The sequence below is a fragment of the Maylandia zebra genome, linkage group LG15, assembly GCF_041146795.1.
Source record: "Maylandia zebra isolate NMK-2024a linkage group LG15, Mzebra_GT3a, whole genome shotgun sequence".
In the NCBI taxonomy this organism is placed as follows: Eukaryota; Metazoa; Chordata; class Actinopteri; order Cichliformes; family Cichlidae; genus Maylandia; species Maylandia zebra.
This window is the reverse complement of record NC_135181.1, coordinates 3,206,811-3,224,452: the sequence shown is the minus strand read 5'-3', so window position 1 is coordinate 3,224,452 and position 17,642 is coordinate 3,206,811. Positions and strand designations below refer to the sequence as shown.

At 43.1% G+C, this 17,642-nt stretch overlaps 1 protein-coding gene across 3 annotated transcripts in view; it reads right to left on the bottom strand.

Annotated features, from left to right (window-relative positions):
* Window positions 1–14,284, bottom strand: part of bcl11bb (BCL11 transcription factor B b) — a 36,919-nt gene extending 22,635 nt beyond the window's left edge. Inside the window, exons 1-2 of one of the 3 annotated variants that reach the window (XM_004542225.5) lie at window positions 13,441–14,284; window positions 5,887–6,270 (exon numbers count right to left, since the gene is read on the bottom strand). In XM_004542225.5, the coding sequence (XP_004542282.1) occupies window positions 5,887–6,270; window positions 13,441–13,504 (448 nt within the window). In that variant the 5' untranslated portion in view covers window positions 13,505–14,284. The remainder of the gene's footprint in view (window positions 1–5,886; window positions 6,271–13,440) is intronic. The other 2 variants (XM_004542223.5, XM_004542224.5) reach the window with 2 other exon arrangements.
* Between the last annotated feature and the right edge of the window lie 3,358 nt (window positions 14,285–17,642).

Genomic DNA, 17,642 nt, shown 5'->3' with positions numbered 1-17,642 from the left:
TGACCCCTAATCACAACCCCAGAGCTTGGACATCAAATGAAGCAAGTTGAAAAAAAAATCATCAGGAGTAATTAACGCATTTTCATATGCAAATGTGATTAATGCAAAACTACAAAGTCATTATGCAAATCGACTTTTCCTTGAGCCTCTGTACAAATATTCGCAGCTCAAATCAGGGATCAGTCTCGCCATCTTTCTTTTTTTATCTCTTACCCCTCTCTCTCTCTCTCTCTCTCTCTCTCCTGCTTTCCCTCTCTCTCTCTTTTGGAGTAGAGATAATACATAAGTAGCATGTGAAGTTATTTCTAACTCACGCAGTGTGTGTGTTTTCATGCGATGGGCCGGGGCTATGGCATTACGCCGCCTGCCTACTGATTACTGGCTGCTTGGCACTGGAGCGAGACAGGGAAGCCGGCGAACAGGGGAAGGTATGAATATGCAAAAGCCTGATTGCTTTTCATGATTAAAGCCTATTTAATATGGAAATGAGAGCAAGCCAGGTGATTAAAGGAACATTGGGTGGTGGGGCAAAAAAAAAGAAGAAAAAAATCAGGGTGGGGAGGGAGAAACAGAGAGAGGAAAGAAGAGGAGAGAGGAGAGGGACACCTTCAAATCTAATGTAGAGGTGTGGAAACAGGAATGTCACCGTTATTTTGTGGCAGTTTTGACCTCTTTGATAGCAAAGGTCAGTGTTGCTTTTGTAGGTTACTCCACAGGCCTTTATCTAGAAACCATAATGACTCATTTCAGGTAAAAAAAATAGAAAACGTAAAAAAAAATCCCCGTTTCATTAGGACTAAAAAAGACGTGTTTTACGTTAAAATGCCTCTGCGTGTTTTTGCACCTGCAGAAAATGTAGGTGTGACGGTTCTAGAGTGGCGGGTGCCTCATTTGAATTCTTTGATCATGAATCCAGCGCTACTTTGGCTCAGTTAAGAAAAGAAGTATCGGTATCGTATTGAGTTTGTGAAGAAGAAGAAAAAAGAAGGAGAAAAAAAAAGCAGCGCGAAATCTTTATCTCAGTGTAGTGACATGCCCACTAAAGCGAAAGCAGGGGGATCAGAGGTGGGCCGAAGAGAGAAACACAGAAAGACGTTTGAGGATGTCACTGTCGTTCACATCACCTCATGAAATATTTACTTTGAGCTCCTCGCAACGTGTTTGCGCGCGCGGTAGAGAATGAGATAGAAAAAGAAAGAGGCTGTCATGATGCGACTTCACCCGTCTGTGCTGGATGTCTTAAAGTGCTCCAAGGGGGCCCAACAGCAGTCCTAGGAGGAGTTCAAAGCGGGGCCAGGGTCGTCTTAGTACACTAACACTCCCCTTGCGACAACCTCTCGCTTTCTGGATGACACGCATCATTCTTCACCCACACATACACATATACAAATTCATCCCAGGCACACGCACGCATATTAACATAGTCTGACAAAGCTCTGACACACACATGCACACATAGTGCATGCATCAGCAAGAGAAACTCTGGAAAAAATACAAACAGGGCACAGAAGGGCCATTTTTCATCTACGCCGTCGAGTATGCATTTGCTTGCGTGCATGTGTGTGTGCACGCGTGTGTTTGTGTGTGTCTGCGTGCAGCTTTTGGGGTTGAATCTGCTAGCCTTGCAGCATGATTGCAGTTTAAGCAAGGAAGCTGACAGACAAAGAGGCCAGACAGGATGTTATAAAACACAGCCAGGTGAGGAGTAAAAAAAAATAAATCCAGGACCGGGGGGAGGAAGGCAGAGGGTTAATAATGTTAGATATGCAGGGACGGCCCAGGCATTTCATGCATTATCAGCATGCTTACATTAAAGCTTATTTCATCTTCCCGCAAGTCAGATACACACTCTAATTTACCTGTGTGTTTTGTGTCGACTCCTGTGCTGCAAATATTTGCGTGCATCTGGTTGCGCACCCCAAACTTCCTCGATACCACGTGTAAGCCAATGCGATGTTTCCTTACAGTGTGTGCGTGTACAAATGTGAGAGCTGCTAACACACTGGACGTAATTAGACCTAATAATGTAATCCAATTTGGTTGAAACTTGAGACTGCCTTGAGTGGCAGTATAATGTGTTGAACAAAGCCATCCTCCTTTCTTTCATTTGGGGCTTCGAGTGCTTTCATGTTCTGTTCTCTTAGTGATAAGACTGTCTGTGTGAATGACTAACTGACTGCTGCTGTAACAGGTTGACTCACCCCCCTCCTTTAAACATTCACTCAGCACCTCTGTAAAATGTATAGCATCTTTGTTTTTTTTTTTGCTTTCAAAACACTATTTTTGCACTCGTGTTGCTACTCAATGCTTCACACTCAGTCTAATGGGAACAAACTAGACAGTTAAAAAAGCTTTTGCTATTATCAGTGCTGGTTGGTTATTTTGTAATTGATTTTTTATCCACTACTGGGTAAAGTCTTAGTAAAGGGAAACAACATCGTTGTACACTAAAATTAGCAGGTACATCAAAAACAAGCTGTCGCAGGTTTGTGGTCAGTAGATATTAACCAATCTGTGTGATAGTGGTACATGCAGCTGCAACCTGTAATAGTCTTTAACTCTGTAACGCCTGACACATTGAATGATGGGTATTTTGAAAGTATATTTAAAAAATATGAAAAGTATCATTGCTAATTTTTTTCTTCTAATATATTTGATATATAAATGTATTCACAGTGCAACGCTGGTCACGACTGTATATTTTTAAATCAAGAACAAATGTTTTTGAAAGTTTATAGCAAAATATTGCACATATGAAAATACATCAAAATATAAATTTTAATAATTTACTCAAAGTGTAAGTTTATTCAGCTGGATGCAACTTTATGCAACATTGTTTCACTAAACAGGAAGGAGTGTGTTTAATTGATAAGGACAAATGCTGTTTTGTAATTTGTATCTGTTACTCCACACGTTATTAACAAAAAAAAATCTTTACATTAAGAATCTTTAACTAGTAAAGTTTATCTATTTTTTATTCACTTATTTTATTTATTTCAGTATGTAACAAATTCTTCGTTTCCCTTTACTGTCTGAAGTTCCTTTACGATCCATAAGTGGGCGGTATATAAGGTAAGGCTTAGAATATATGAAAGGTTTAGAAATTTTAAACTGTATTTAAATATCACATTAATCAGATTTCAAGTCTTCACAAACAAAGGCGGAGGAGGTTTAGGGGCTGCCTGCTAGCAGTTCTCTTTTTGAATGAAAGGAAAAGGTAACGTTTGCCAACCACGTAGCGTTACGTCAAACTTTACATTTCAATCCTTTGATGTTGTTCTGAAGAATCTGAATTTGTTTTTCCTTTATCAAAAGATATTTTTAATGCACACTAGTAAAAGAGATAGCACAGCATGCTTAGTAGAAGGACATAGAAAGGAGGGTGGGACACTTGCAGAAAAGGGCAGTACTGAAAAATGGGCACATATCAGTGGGTCTAACAAGTAAACGTGGAAGTTAATGGAACTGCTGAGAGACGCTTAGCCATGGTGAGACTGAGAGAAGGTAAACCATGCAGGCAGAAAAGAGGAAAAATACCGATATATTCATGTTTCTGGACAAAAGGAAGCTCTAATTTAATCAACGTGGTAAACATTAAGAGCCTGAACACTGGTGCAAGCCTGCTTTGTCTCCATTTAGCCCAGGACCTCACAGCTTCTTCAACTCCACTGACATATGACGAACGATATCTGAAAGCTATCTTCATGTCTTTGCACAAAAACACATCGTACTATAGCTGTTGTGCTTTTCAGCAAAGATTTACACACTTATCCAGCACACACAGAGGCCTAAACAGGTGGCAGCCTACTTTAGACAACAGGGATCATGTATGTTTGTTCAGAAAAATAAGATGGCATGGACTTCATGTCTCCTCCACTGAGAATCATCTCAGACGCCTTTGTAAAGTTCGACTGCTTTTTTTCGTATAAGAAATTGTATTTTAGGTGCAAGCAAGGCGGGTTGTGCTTAAATGACCCCGCGCTGTCCACAGTGCTGAAATAAAGAAGCACACAGCAGCCTGTTACTGGCTGTGCTTGAGTTATTGTCATTGCTTACATTAGATCGGTGCTGCTGGCGTGTATGATGTTCAGATCAAGTGGCCTGTCTGTGCCTTTGACTCTGCGTGTGTGTGTGTGTGCGTGTGTGCCTGTGTGTGTGTGTGCAGTTAGGCAGTGCAGCTGCTACGGCCGAGTGTGCTATTCTGCGCCTGGCGTCTTTGCCTTTTTGCTGCGTCTGTAAAAGTTACTGATTGTTGTGAGCCCTGTACTCGTTGCTCTCATAATGACATTGATTTGGCCGTTGTGGTGTCTGTATGTGATGCAGCATCCTGTTTTACTGTGATAGTGGTGCATCATTGATGGTTTCACTAACCGTGCATGCATGTCTTTGCAGTTCTTCTCTCTCATAGGAGTTGTGTTTTGTCTTTCACCCAATTTAGGTTAGAGTCGCTGTAAATATGGTGTGGTTGTCAAATGACAGCAGCCAGTGGAGCTCTAAAGTGTCATAGTGAGGTTATTGGGTAAGATACTGTTTCACATATCAGCTCGGTCGCTACAATCTTTAAAAAAAATAAAAAATAATGTTACAAACTTAGTGAGGTTTACTCAGGGTCATAATAGTGCCTCTCTGTATTTTGACCACCTGCCTGGTTTGTAACTGTGGTGACTGAATCTCATCAAGTTTGGGATCAAATACTTCACAGTTCACAGTCGCTTCTACTGTACATGTGTGTAAATATATTATAAATTAGTGTGTCACAGCACTTGTTACACGAGGACGTAACAATATAACATTGTGCTGACCGGCTCCTGCATTAACTGCATAATCTCGCATGTAATTCTACTCGGTAACTTTCACAGTGAAGCCATCTTCCCTCTTCTAACCAGCCCTTTCTGACTCTACTGGAGTCTGTGTAATCCTGGATACCCTTCCCAGCTCTCGGGTGTGATGGTGACTGTCTCTCTCCTGATAACTTTGAATTGGTTTCCCTCCGGCGCTGGCACTCTCCAGGCCTTGCCCCCCACCCCTCCGCCTTTCCCTTCCCCTCATAGCCAGATGAACGGCCTTGCTGCTTTATTAATCCCCTTCTCCTCACCACGCACACAGATGAATTTTAATCAGCTTTCTTAACCTCTTCATATGCTGCAGGATTTCTATACAAACGTTCAGACACGTGAGGTGCACTCAAAAAAAGAAGAAGAAGAAGAAGGAAAAAATACAGGCACACACAAATAGACACACACATTCTGGGGGCGGCTCCTCTATCACCTTCTTTCACAATTGGTTTCAGCTGAAGAAGTCCTTGAGGCCTGCAAGTGTGTGCGTGTGTGTGTGTGTGTGTGTGTGTGTGTGTGTGTGTCCGTGCCCGTGTATGTTTGTGTGTGTTCTGGTGTGTGTGTGTGTGATGTTTTACTTAAAATGGAGCAGAATAGACACACAGTGCAGCTCTCACTCACTCTAATAAAATCATCTCAGGCTACATTAATCCCTCCTGAAGGCCACTGTCAAAATAACAAACAGCTGGGATTCTTTAAAGAGAGCTATCTGTCTCGGACAGGTGAGAGACGTGTGTGTGCCCGTGTGCCCGATCCAGGTATTACTCATGTTGTGGGGACCTAAATCCGTTTGCTCTGCCATGATAGGCCAAGTGTCTTACTGACAGGGACAAAAAACATGATATTTTCAACACAGCAGGTTAAGGTTTGGGTAAGTGTAGTAAAATGAAAGCAAGTCGACAGCAAGTCCTCTGAAGTCACAGATATAAAACTCTATATGTGGACGTGAATGCTCATTTATGTAAGTGCGCCTCTTGTGTGACAAGAGAGCTCTTTCCCGACCTCTGTGTTTATGGGCTCGATGTGTACTGGTGCGCTACAATCTCTTTACCTCCTCTCTCTTGTTTCGGGCAGATCCCTTTGGCTGGGGTCAGCCTCCTCGCCTGATCCTCCTCCCCTCCTGGGGTCACCTGGACGCCCACTTCCACCGGAACAGCCCCTCTTCCCAGCTCCAGTGACCTGGCCCTCGGAGAGATGGGAAGGCCCATAACCCCGCCAGCTGCCCCAGGTTTGGAGAAGGACCCCAGTCCGCCAATGGGCCCCCGGCACAGACGGCGCTTGTGCTCGATGAAAACCAGGATATCACCCAGAGGGAAGTTAGTCTGGCACTGGCCGCAGGTCAAGAGGTCATGCTCTCCAGATGCTCTCCTCCGAGGGCTCGGGGTGGACAGCTCAGGAGATGGAGATCCTGCCCCTGAGTCATGATTGGCCTCTGCTGCCGAAATAAGAAGGGGAAGGTAAAAGATGTCAGTCAGTGATGTTATTTTAAGAAAGATAGGAGTAAGATAGTTAGAGCCAAATATAGAGAGGTAAAGGGAAAAAACACCCAACGAGTTTAGTTATCCCTGAAACCATTACCTGATGAAAGCCATCTCTTCCTACCACACAAGATGATCATTACAGTCACAACTGTGTGTCACTTTCATGGCATGAAACAACGCCGCTGTTAAGTTGCTTCGCCTAGGCAAACACCTGCACTGCTTATCCGTGAGAGATCTGCGTGGGCTGCACCCAACACATAAACTCCACGTGTATGTGTGTCTGTGTGCATATCAGCCTGTGTGATTGTGTGTGTGGCCAGGAAGCTATTCATCTCACAGTGCAGGCTTGGTTTCCGGTGAGGGCCTTTTGCTGCACTAAGCTGTCATAGCTAGACGGCTCCCTACACCACGGGAGCCCCGGCTTGTGCAGAACAAAGTGTAGAGTAACGTAGGCCACATCCACCACCCTGTGTGTGCGCGCGTGCATGTGTGTTCGTGTTTGTGTGCATCCTAGAATAAGACAGCGAGAAGAAAAATTAAAAGGAGAGAGAAGAGAAAAAAAAGGGCCATGTCTAAGTGCGTGTGTGTACATGAATGGATCAGGTGAGTTTGAACAGTGTATTCTCCACAGACAGAAAATCTATAAAGCCAAACCCGGGGTCCTGTTAGGAGAGTAAATCTCATTCTTTACAGATCTGACACGGTCATTAATAACATTTACACATTCTTCCCTCTGTTCCTCCCCGATGGCACAGACTCTGTCCCTCAGCTTAACGTAAATCCCTCATGGACAACCTCCATTTTTTTTTACATTTTAAAAATCTACCCTCATGCACCAGTATGGAAATGTGTCCTCTTCTAAAGAGCCCCGAGGAAACCTGAGGCTCCAGAGACTGAAGGCGTGTCTGAGTGAGCGGGTACCCAGGGAGAGGTGTTGATGCCTGGGAGAGAAGCATAGCAGCACTTGCCTGTCTGCTGCACTTCTAGCGCCCGTATCTCCCCCCCTACCCACGCCCCCACACCCCTCCCCCTACACCCCTTCTTCTTTGCCTCCTTTTCTCTTTTCCTGACACCCTAATAATTGCAAAGATTAGACAAAGAGGGTGTGTGCTCTCGCTCTCTTCTTCTTTTTTCTTTTTTTTGTTCTGCTGTATTTATCAGACCAAAGATCCTAAACCTTCTTATCAGCCATCTCACTCTGTCAGGGAAGCATTGCGTCGCTGTCATAATGCTTAAACTCGGGCAGGATTGGGGATGAATACTAACGCATCCCTTTTTTCCCCAAATTATCATTATTATTATTATTATTTATCATTTTCAAATATTTCTTTGTAACTATGATCCCCCCCACCACCACCCCCTTTGCCAAATCACCCATCCGCCCACGTATACACTCATACACACTTTCCAGTCCTCTCATTCCACCCTGGAGTGATGATCCGATGCCAAATATCTTTTCTCTAAATGGCGATGGCTTCCTGGATGCCCGCCAAATAATTTCCATCTCATAATCTTTTGGCGGCAAAGAAGGAACACAGCCGCATATTTACCTACAGTTCACAGCTTGTGACCATGATTCGCTCGCGCAGGCAATGTAACTCTGCATGTATGTGCAATGCATACAAGTAGGACGGTGCAGGAGATCTTTCTGCTAACGTTATTTTTTTTATTTATTTTTTTTTTTTACTTTGGGGAAAAAAAAAACAAGAGAAAAGAAAGAAGACAGGTGGCATGAGGCACGGATCCTCGTGTGAGAAATGCGAAAATGAAAAGAAAAAAAAAGACAACTACAAGTCAGCGAGCTGACAGACACCTGGGCATTTGAACTCGACTCTCTCTCCCTGTGAGAGACAGAGACAAATAGTGAAAAGGCCTGTTTGTTAGCCTACGGTTGAGTAACACGGCCCGAGGCTGAAAGCAGTAAATTAGCAGGAGTTGGCACCGTGACTGTGAATATCTGGAATATCAGTCGGACATCTTCTGAAAACCGCACCCCTCTCTGAAACCCGCGCACTCATCTGTCCCGAGGCTCACCTGTGTGAGAAAAACATGTGTGCAAGAAGGAACCAAACGTGGAATGCTTGCGGGGCGGGAGGGTGGTACAAAAATAAAAAATAAAAAAAATCTTGGACACAAGCACGGCAAAATGGAAACGTGAAAGAATAACAGACTAATGTAGCCGATCACGGTGACAGACAGTGTCTAATTCCTCAGTATAAACTCCTATGTGAGAGGAACAAGCTTGATAGGTAAAGGAGCATAGCTGACACGCTGTCAAACATGCCATCGTTGGGGAAGGCGTGATGATGGCAATGAAACCGGGCTGTCTGACATGATAGCACACATACTTTATTTCTGTCTCTTCTTCTTCTTCTGTTTCTCACATACACACACATATAAACTTGGAGTTATATTCACCCTGTGACAGTCCTGCTACTCTGCCTTATCAAGTGTGAGTTAACTGAGGCAGCCTTAGAGCACCCCCTATCAGTTTGATGAGGAGAGAGTCAGTCATTCACTCCACTATTACTACTGCTGCTGCTGCTGCTGCACACAGCCACTGCACAATATGTACCAGATGGGAGCTCAAGACAATGGGCCTCTTTCACCAAAATTTCCATCTTTGTAGAAGGTCAAAAAAAGCTGTTCAAAGGCCAGAAAACACTTAATAAAAAAATATTTTTGGGATTTTTTAGATACTTTTAAGTGCAAATGCTGAAATTGATCCCGTGTAGTTTGGCTATGCTCGAGCGGTGATTAAACTGGTAAAAAGTTAGCGGCTGGGTGAAACCAGCTAGGTGGGTGAAACCTGCCAGAGTGCATATAGGAGGACTCTGGCCTCCAGTCATGTCCTCAGACATTAACTGCACCTATAAGTCCTTCTAATCCTCAACTATTGTGTTTGTTCTTATATGTTCTTATACATGACGACTCTCTCGCAGTTTCACTGTGCCCGAGGTGAGGGCAAAAGCAAGGAAATTTGACAACACGGCAAAACAAGCTCTACTCTTCCCAACGGAATAAAAGGAGGAGAGGAGGGGGGGAGTCAATTTTTTTTGGATAAGACACAATTTTCTTTTTTCTTTTTTTTATTTGAATTTGACGAAATGCCCCGAAGAAGCAGTGTCAGAACAGAAAACCACGAAACTATTTTCCGCTGGTCTTACACAACACTTTAATACCAGCTGCGTGCTCTGTTCGGCAGTTGAAAGGCAGAGGAAGGCCATGGGCACTCGTATGACAGTCGGCCATAGCGTATGGGTTCAGACCTGTCTCCCTCTCTTTGTTTTCCCCCTTTCCATTTTGCTGAGCTGAGAACACATGCACACACACAGAAACCCCCAAAGGGGAAAGTTGGGAAAGATTCACGCTGTCGTTGAAAATAAATGACACCAGCAACGACGCAGATGGTTGCAATCAAAAATTCAAACGACAAGCGGCCTCGCTTAGCCTCTCCCCTTTTTTCTCAGCAGCGATTGCCAAGGAGAGCTGCAACAGTGTGCGTTGTGAAAGGCCAGGCCTGTGTGTTTCATTATCATATCACCATTTAATCTGTAGCAGCCCTATTTCTTATCATAAATCTTAGATTATCAGGCCTGAAAGTGAGCAAAATACGACTGCAGCTGACTGTGACTTGTCACTAAATCGCTATAAATGACTTGCAACCTCTGAGGCATGACATTTGGTGATATAAATCAAATTTGCCAAACAATTTTAGAGATATCATAATAATAATAATTTAAAAAAGCCGCTTTATAAGCATTGCAAAACGGATTAAACGTGTTCGATAATATTGAAATATAGAAGGAAAATCGGCGAACAAACTGCAGCACTGCCTCGCAGTGAATCATAAATCGCTCAACAGTCATCTCCCCTGTGAGATTATCATCCGGTTACCACAATGTGTGTGCATATTTACTGTGGCGTAAGACTGCGTACGGTGGGTTTCTCCCCATCATTTGACAGCCATATGGTGTGCATAAAGAAGAAAACATTAACTGTTTCACAAGTAGCATGCCAATTCGGAGGGTAAACAGTTATCACGAGGCGTTTCCACGGCTGAATCCAGAGAAGAATTCACAGTAATAAATCTGATTCGAGATTGCAAATGCACCACTCTCTGAAGAAAGGGGGGGGGAGCAAACCTGGGATGCTAAACGCCAGTCGTTCCACATTAATTTGACTAATTCATAAGGATATTTGTGTGACAGGTCTCTCTTTGTCACGGATGTGACTCCGAAGCTGAATCACCGAGCCTGAAAAAGCCTATAGGGATGATTTCCCTGTAAGGAAACCGAGAATGAACTATAAACTGCGCCGACTGAATCGGCCTGCTGCATTTGTCACAGTGAGAGCATAAACAGATACGTGCTGATGTATTCTGAGCGTGGTTCTTTCTGCAGTTGCACAGTATAGGCAGATCTACATAGAGTCAGCGTGTTCCTTCCTTGCTGCATACTTGCGCACTGAGTGCCTCGACTGCAGTTACAGTCGCTTGTTCACCCCTTTAGATGTCTGGCCTGGCAAGTACACAGGCTTCTGCTAAGCCTGTCCAGAAATATGCAGATATTCAGGTTCTGTTCATAAGTAGTGCATGACCTGTAGTCCTGCAGCTGGCACAAGGCTGTGTTCTGTTACAGTGAGCCATGACGTGTGTTTTGATGAATGCTGGTGCCCTGCAGAAGCTAAATATCATTCCTTTTATAAAGAGATACGCCGAGACTGGTCTCGACAGTTGATACAGAAAATGTGAAACCGTCGAGCTGCAAAGTGATATTAAAATCAAACTTTCTTTTTTCAGAAATGTACTTCTTTCTTCTCGTCTTTCTTTCTTTTTCTTTGGCAGTATCTCCGTACATGTGTTGACTTAATCAAATAACAAGTTGGCTTTCCTCCCACTGCCCCTCTTTGTCCTCCAGCCTGAGTTGTGGACACAGGTCCAAGTCCTCCCTCTTGAACCTGAGCCTCTCAGGTCTTTGCCACTGCTGGAGTATGTTTTTTTTAAGTAGGTGACACTGAAAGAAGATGAGAGCCAGGCCCTCTCTCCACACATTTCCCCTCCTTTCCTCCACCCTGTACTCGACCACCCCTGTGTTATTAGGCTAAGCACCAAAACATTTGTCAGCATTTAGAGATATTAAGTTGTTTTGTGACACTTGCAAGTTTTGTTTTTTTGTTTTTAAAGACCAAGCCAGAGATGATTAAAAAGATTTCTAAATCCAGTCATTTAAAGCTTCAGGCAAGAGCAAATGAATCCTGGGGACATTTCAGCGCAGCCTGAGAGCTTGGACAGAGAAATTAAGAAAATGAAAGCTGATCTGTGACAGCTAATTATCAGCCTAATGACATTCAGCAGGTGCAGAAGCAGAAGCAAATATTATTTTAGCCTTAATTTGTATGAGTTGACTAATAACAGAGGGATGTTATGTAAAAAAGAGGGTGAAAAAAAGCTGCAATTGTTAGACACACTTTATCCAGATTAAGTGTTAAACACACAAAAGCAGTGCCTGAGGTGCAAACAAAGTTTTGCAAATTTTTGTTTGTTTGTTTTTCGGTTCAGTCGAAAAAATGTACGACTGGGGCTGAAATCATCTCCACCTGAATTAATTATCAGACAGCCAGAGCGACAACAGAGAGAATCAGCCTTCACATCAATAGCTGCACCATAGCCAAGCATCAGCTTAACGTGGTGCTGCACGTTATCACAAATAAAAATAATTCCATTAATTTAACAAAAAACCAACCGCTTATATCTGGATGTGTCTCTCAGATCGCTCTCTGTGTCTGAAATTGGCGAAACAATTTCAGCAACAACAAAAACAAAAAGAAAAAAAACTTCAGAGGGGAAAGTCAATGAGAGAGTGCCAAAGTGAATAGTGATGAGTCTAAATGTTAAATGTGTCGGGTGGGACGGAATGCACCTAACCGTTTTCAACGCAAAACAGATTGGCCAAAGATTACATCATGAACTTCTGCAATGAATTACCCAGATTAGGCCTCTATGAAATTGGATTTAGGCACAGCAGAGCGCTGGGAGATGAAGGTTAGATTGATATAATTGATTTGAAATTGGATTATAAGACTTTTTAATCATATGCTCGCCTCCCTAAAAAAAAAAAGAAAGAAAGAAAGAAAGAAAAAGGAAAAATCCTGCGCAGTTTTTTTTTTTTTGCCGCACTCGTGAAAAGAAGTTGTGACCCTACGGATCCTAAAATGTGGCCCACGTAATAATAAGATTAGCAAATATAGTACAAATAAAAAAATAGTGATCTTCCCCGTGTGTGTGTGTGTGTTTATTTTCGTGCCCTGCTCCATTCTTAAATATTCTTCTTGTGGGCCGGTGTGTCGCAAAAAAATCATTTTAAGTTTGATGCTTTGTGCCAAAATGTTAGAGTGTGTGACAAAAAGTGAGAGAGAAAGAGAAAGAGGCTATTTTTTAAGAAAGAAAAAAAAACTTTAATCGTGCAAACTCACCCTCTGTGGAAATGTTTAACAAAGTATCCACGCGCAAATGTGACACATCCCGGGAGAAGAGAAAACGTAAAATTGAATATGAATTGTTAGAGTACAACCTCAGTGCACGTGTGTGTGTGTGTGTGTGTGTGTGTGTGTGTGTGTGTGTGTGTGTGTGTGTGTGTGTGTGTGTGTGTGTGTGTGTGTGTGTGTGTCAAGCAGACACCCCAGTTGTAGCTGTCACAGGATCGTCCCTTGTAGTAAAATCCACTGAAGCCGAAAAAGGCGCATGTAAAAACGGTCTCACTTACACTGATACAAATGATAAAATAGTTTAGAAGCCATGCAGTCACTCGCATCGAGTCTAAAAGTTTAGTTTTAAATAAGCAGCTGCACGGTATACCTACTATTTTTTATTGTTTGTGCATTAGTGATATCACATGATCTATTTATTTTTTCTTGTTCGGCGCATTTTTTGCAATCACTGAAAACAACGTGCTGTCTTCGTGTTTTACTAAAAAGAAAAGTGCGTTATTAATCACGTTTAGTTCTTTATTTATTTATATTGGCCCGAAAGTCCGAATCGGGCTAAATAATAATATTGACAAAATTGCAAAGCAGTAAATGTTACGATAAAGGAAGTGATAAGCGTGTAAAGATTTTAACCTCACCTTGTATTGTCTCCCTGTGCGTCAACGATAAGTGCTGCGGGTTCACCTGCTTGCGGCGGGACATTGCCCCGGCATCTACTCTGGCATCGCCCGGTGAACGGCACTTGGAGTCGGCTTGGACCGTGGTGTCGGTCCTCTCTGGATCACAGGTCCCCGACTTCCCGCTCCCTTTTGTATTCCCCTGCTGCTTTTCACAGTCTTTAGCTGGAAATCGTCTTTTTTTGTTTCTTTTTTTTTTTTCTTTTGGAAAGATCACCAGTCGGACAGCAGCGCGATAAGGATGAAGGACCGCTCAGTCCACGGTGTCCTGCTGCGCCTCGGAGGAAGCAACACTTGGATTAAGGACGCCAAAAAAGTGTAGTTTTAGCAAGGAAGCGTCTGCAGACGACCGATGACTTAATGAGTGCGCCGGTAAAGTGAGCTTTTGCAGATTAACCAAATAGGACAAGGAAAGGAAAAAAAATCCTGGACTGTCCGCTTCTGCAGCGACCGCGGTGACAGATTAAGTAGCCTACGGAGCACTCCACCAGTGATGGATGTTGTCACCTATTTAACTCCTCTCCTTTTCTTTAATTTTAATGATATAATTATATCATCTGGGTTCAAATGGTGGCTCTTTAGTTTAGGATTCCCTACAGTCCTTCCATCTCAGCAGTGGCGCGCTACAATGACCCTTTGGCACTGACTCCCCTCGCGCGTTTTGGCATCGGTGCGCACAAACGGCAACTCTTGGCTCTCGTGGCAGTAGCCGCGTTGATTGAGAGAGGGAGAGAAAGCGACAGAGAGAGAGAGAGAGAGAGAGAGAGCGCAGGCGGGCAGACGGACAAGAGACACCTCCCTCCCCTCCTTCCAACAAGCTCCAGTGTCTCCTATTGAGCCGTCTTTGCAGCTCACACGACGAAACATGCCCTGTTTGGGGCGACCCGCATGTGTGTGTGGGTGTTTGTGTGTGTGGTTGGTGTTGCCTCATTCAAGTTTAAGTGCGTCCAAGACATCAGCCACTACAGAGGTGTGAACGGCAAACAACACAGAGACAAATTGCAGTGGCTCCCCAGAGCTCCACCACCAGCTTCAGACGCAAACATCACTCAGCAGTGGCTACTTCACAGACACGCTCATGTCTGGCTATTGGAAGCAGTGTCGAGTTAGCAGCCAAAATTCACCTTGACTTTCTTTTTTCTTTTTGGTAATTCTATCACAAATAGTATGAAGTAAATCAATCTGGTCATTTCACCTTTTACCTATTTAGAACCACCACCTCATCATCCTTGCTTACAGAAGCCTCACAGGCACGCCAGATGGAAATGATCTTAAAACAAGAACAGCAAACACCTCGATCAGGTCCAAGTCAAACTTGGATGAAGGGTCACCTTTAATTTAGACAATTAATCCTTTGTGTTGCTGTGCGTTTGTCGGCTGTGTAAACGGTGAAGCAATGCACAGGACACATGGCACCATACATGTAGTATTTACTCACATTTGAGTCAGAGGGTGGAAAACCCATGCTGTAGCTTTGTTGTTGGGGATCATTTAAATATGTTGTGAGGCAACAGTACCCTCTGTTGGCACAGTCTGGAGAACCTGTTTAGGCGGTGATACCTTAATGCAGCATTACTAAACTCCATCCCTATTTTTAGAATGAAGCCTCCTTAATTTGCCATTTATACAGTTCAGCGTCTGAGAGAGAGTCCTTGGAAAAGCAGATCGGGTTCACTGAGAGGCAATTAATAGCACTAAGGGAAGGTAATTGCACACGTACGGGTCTGCATTGAGATACAGGTTAGTACAGCTCTAATGCCACCACACCATACAGTCCAAAGTGGTGCCGTGCCGTAATTTGCTTGAAATACATTGTCGAATAAAAATAATAGCCTCACACGGCCGTTTAAAGTTGACACTGTTTCCTCGTAGATCAGCAGAGAAGTGTGCAGCCATAGCAATACATTTTACAGCCCGCCATTAATAAAACATGGTGGGCAATTTTAAGAGCATTAGAAGTTTGATTGCTTCGGGGCAGGCCTAGGGGACTTTCAGGACAGTAATTATTTATATAAATGAAATGTCATCTCAGCTCTGGCTCAAGTAGACGTAACCTCAGCAGACGCCACATGGAAACACTACGGCACAACAGCTATCTTTCACAGATAGGCCAAGCATGTTGTCGAGCATATTGCTTTGACTGGAGCGCATAAATTCGATATGTGATATTACACGGAGTGTCTTCGACTCCGCGTCGGGCCAAGAGAGCAACAGCAGTCGCGGACATATTGAATGCTGAAGGAAAACATTATCCTGAGTTCACACACGCTCTCTCTCTCTCGCTCTCTCTCTTGCCATCCCTGCCGGCTGCGAGCAGCTCCTTGATCCTTACCCATGGGTTTCTCAATAATACATCAATGTCTCCATTATAGCTTGTAACTGCAGGCTCTGGGCAAAGGCAGTTTAAAGCTGGGTTGCATGGGGCCAACATACCACAAATACCCCACTTGTGGACACAGGAAAGGTTTTAAGTCCAAATGTTGCCTCTAAGGAGACATGCATCTCTCATGCTAAGTGCGGTCGCTCAAGAGGAGGTACCTGAACACACCACGGGGCAACATCCAAGCAAGATGTGAAAGTTTTGTCCAACTTACAAGGGGCCACGGTGCTGACATGCAATCTACTGACTTTAGAAAGATCTGCCTTGTTTGTAACTTACAGTTAAGCATTAAAATAATGAGCCCGATAACAAAGTTTTTTTTTAAAAATTAGAAGCTTTTGCATTTGTGTGGACACGCGACTCCCCCGGCTTTGACTCTGGGTCACCTCCATCATTGCATCCCTTACGTCTTCCATTTTTCATGTCCCTCCCATTTATTTACTCTCCAAAGAATACAACAAAGACATTAATATAGTCCTAAAATAGACTAATGTACATGACGGAAACTGGACTTTATACAGTTTTTAGGGTTATGCGTGCAGACCTTTGGAGGCAGTCGCTTCAACGCGTTTAACCACAGCGTGACAGAGCTGACATAAACAATGAAAGGTCCACTCCAGGAGAGCTGGGGTAATATGAATATTGCTCTGGGATTTGCTTATAGTCGGCGCTTCATTATGCAATGTTTAATATTAATAAAGAAAGTATAAGTATATATTATTCATAAGCTGATTTACGGTGGCTGGTGTGTGTGTGTGTGTGGATTTGAGTGACAGATTGAGATGCTCCCTTGCTACAGGCAATACAACTAGACAAGGCTCTTACTTTTCTACAGGACACATCCTGACAATTTCTCCCACAGTTAAGAGGATTTGTCCGAGCAGGGGTGAATATATAATGCATGCAGATTCCAAATTTTAATTTGGACGGAGTAAATGATTCAATGCTGGCTTTTCTCAGAAGTGAGACTGGGCGGGAGGGGGATGCAGAGGGCACAAGATGTTACTTGCAAGCCCCGCTCTTATGCAGTGACATTTAAACAAGCACAGATGATGCTGCACCTTTCACGTGTCAACAACAGGAGCCTAAAGGAAAATTACTTTTCTAATATTTTCATTTTCCTGCTTAAAATTCCTTTTTGGTTAATATGATAGCAAGTTTCCATTACCAATAAACACGTCTTTTTTTTTGTCCTAATCAGTCCCTTTTCTCGCCTTCTCCTTTGCAGCAGGATGAGGTGGTAAACTTTCCTAATCTGTCCTGTTTCACAACCTTCATGTTTGAACTCAGAAGCCATAGCGACAGATAATACATGATAATTATTTGCAGTTTGAATCTCATGTGCATATATTGTTTTGCGTATTAATTAATATCATCATCATTCTGTGCATACAGCTCAAAACCAATATTTAAGTTAATTTTAAACGTGTACGTATTGTTTGATTAGATATAAATAACTCACGAGTAATATAGAAGATAACGCCGGCACTGAGGTAAAAGAATGAGGGATTTTCTTGTGTTTAATCAGTAAAATAAACCAGTGATGTTTATTTTAGGGAGTCAGACAGAGTAGATTTTGGCTCAGTGTTCTTTAGTATGTGCACTATCAGGCAAACACCGGCAAAACTCATCTACTCTTAGATCCAGTTGTGCATCAGAGGTATGTTTGTAACACATACAGATGTATAAAGATCTATAGGTATCAAAGGAAAATCTGCTTCAGTTTATGTATTATACGTGTTTAACCTTGTCATTTTTTCTTTTTAATTTAATTTTTAACTTA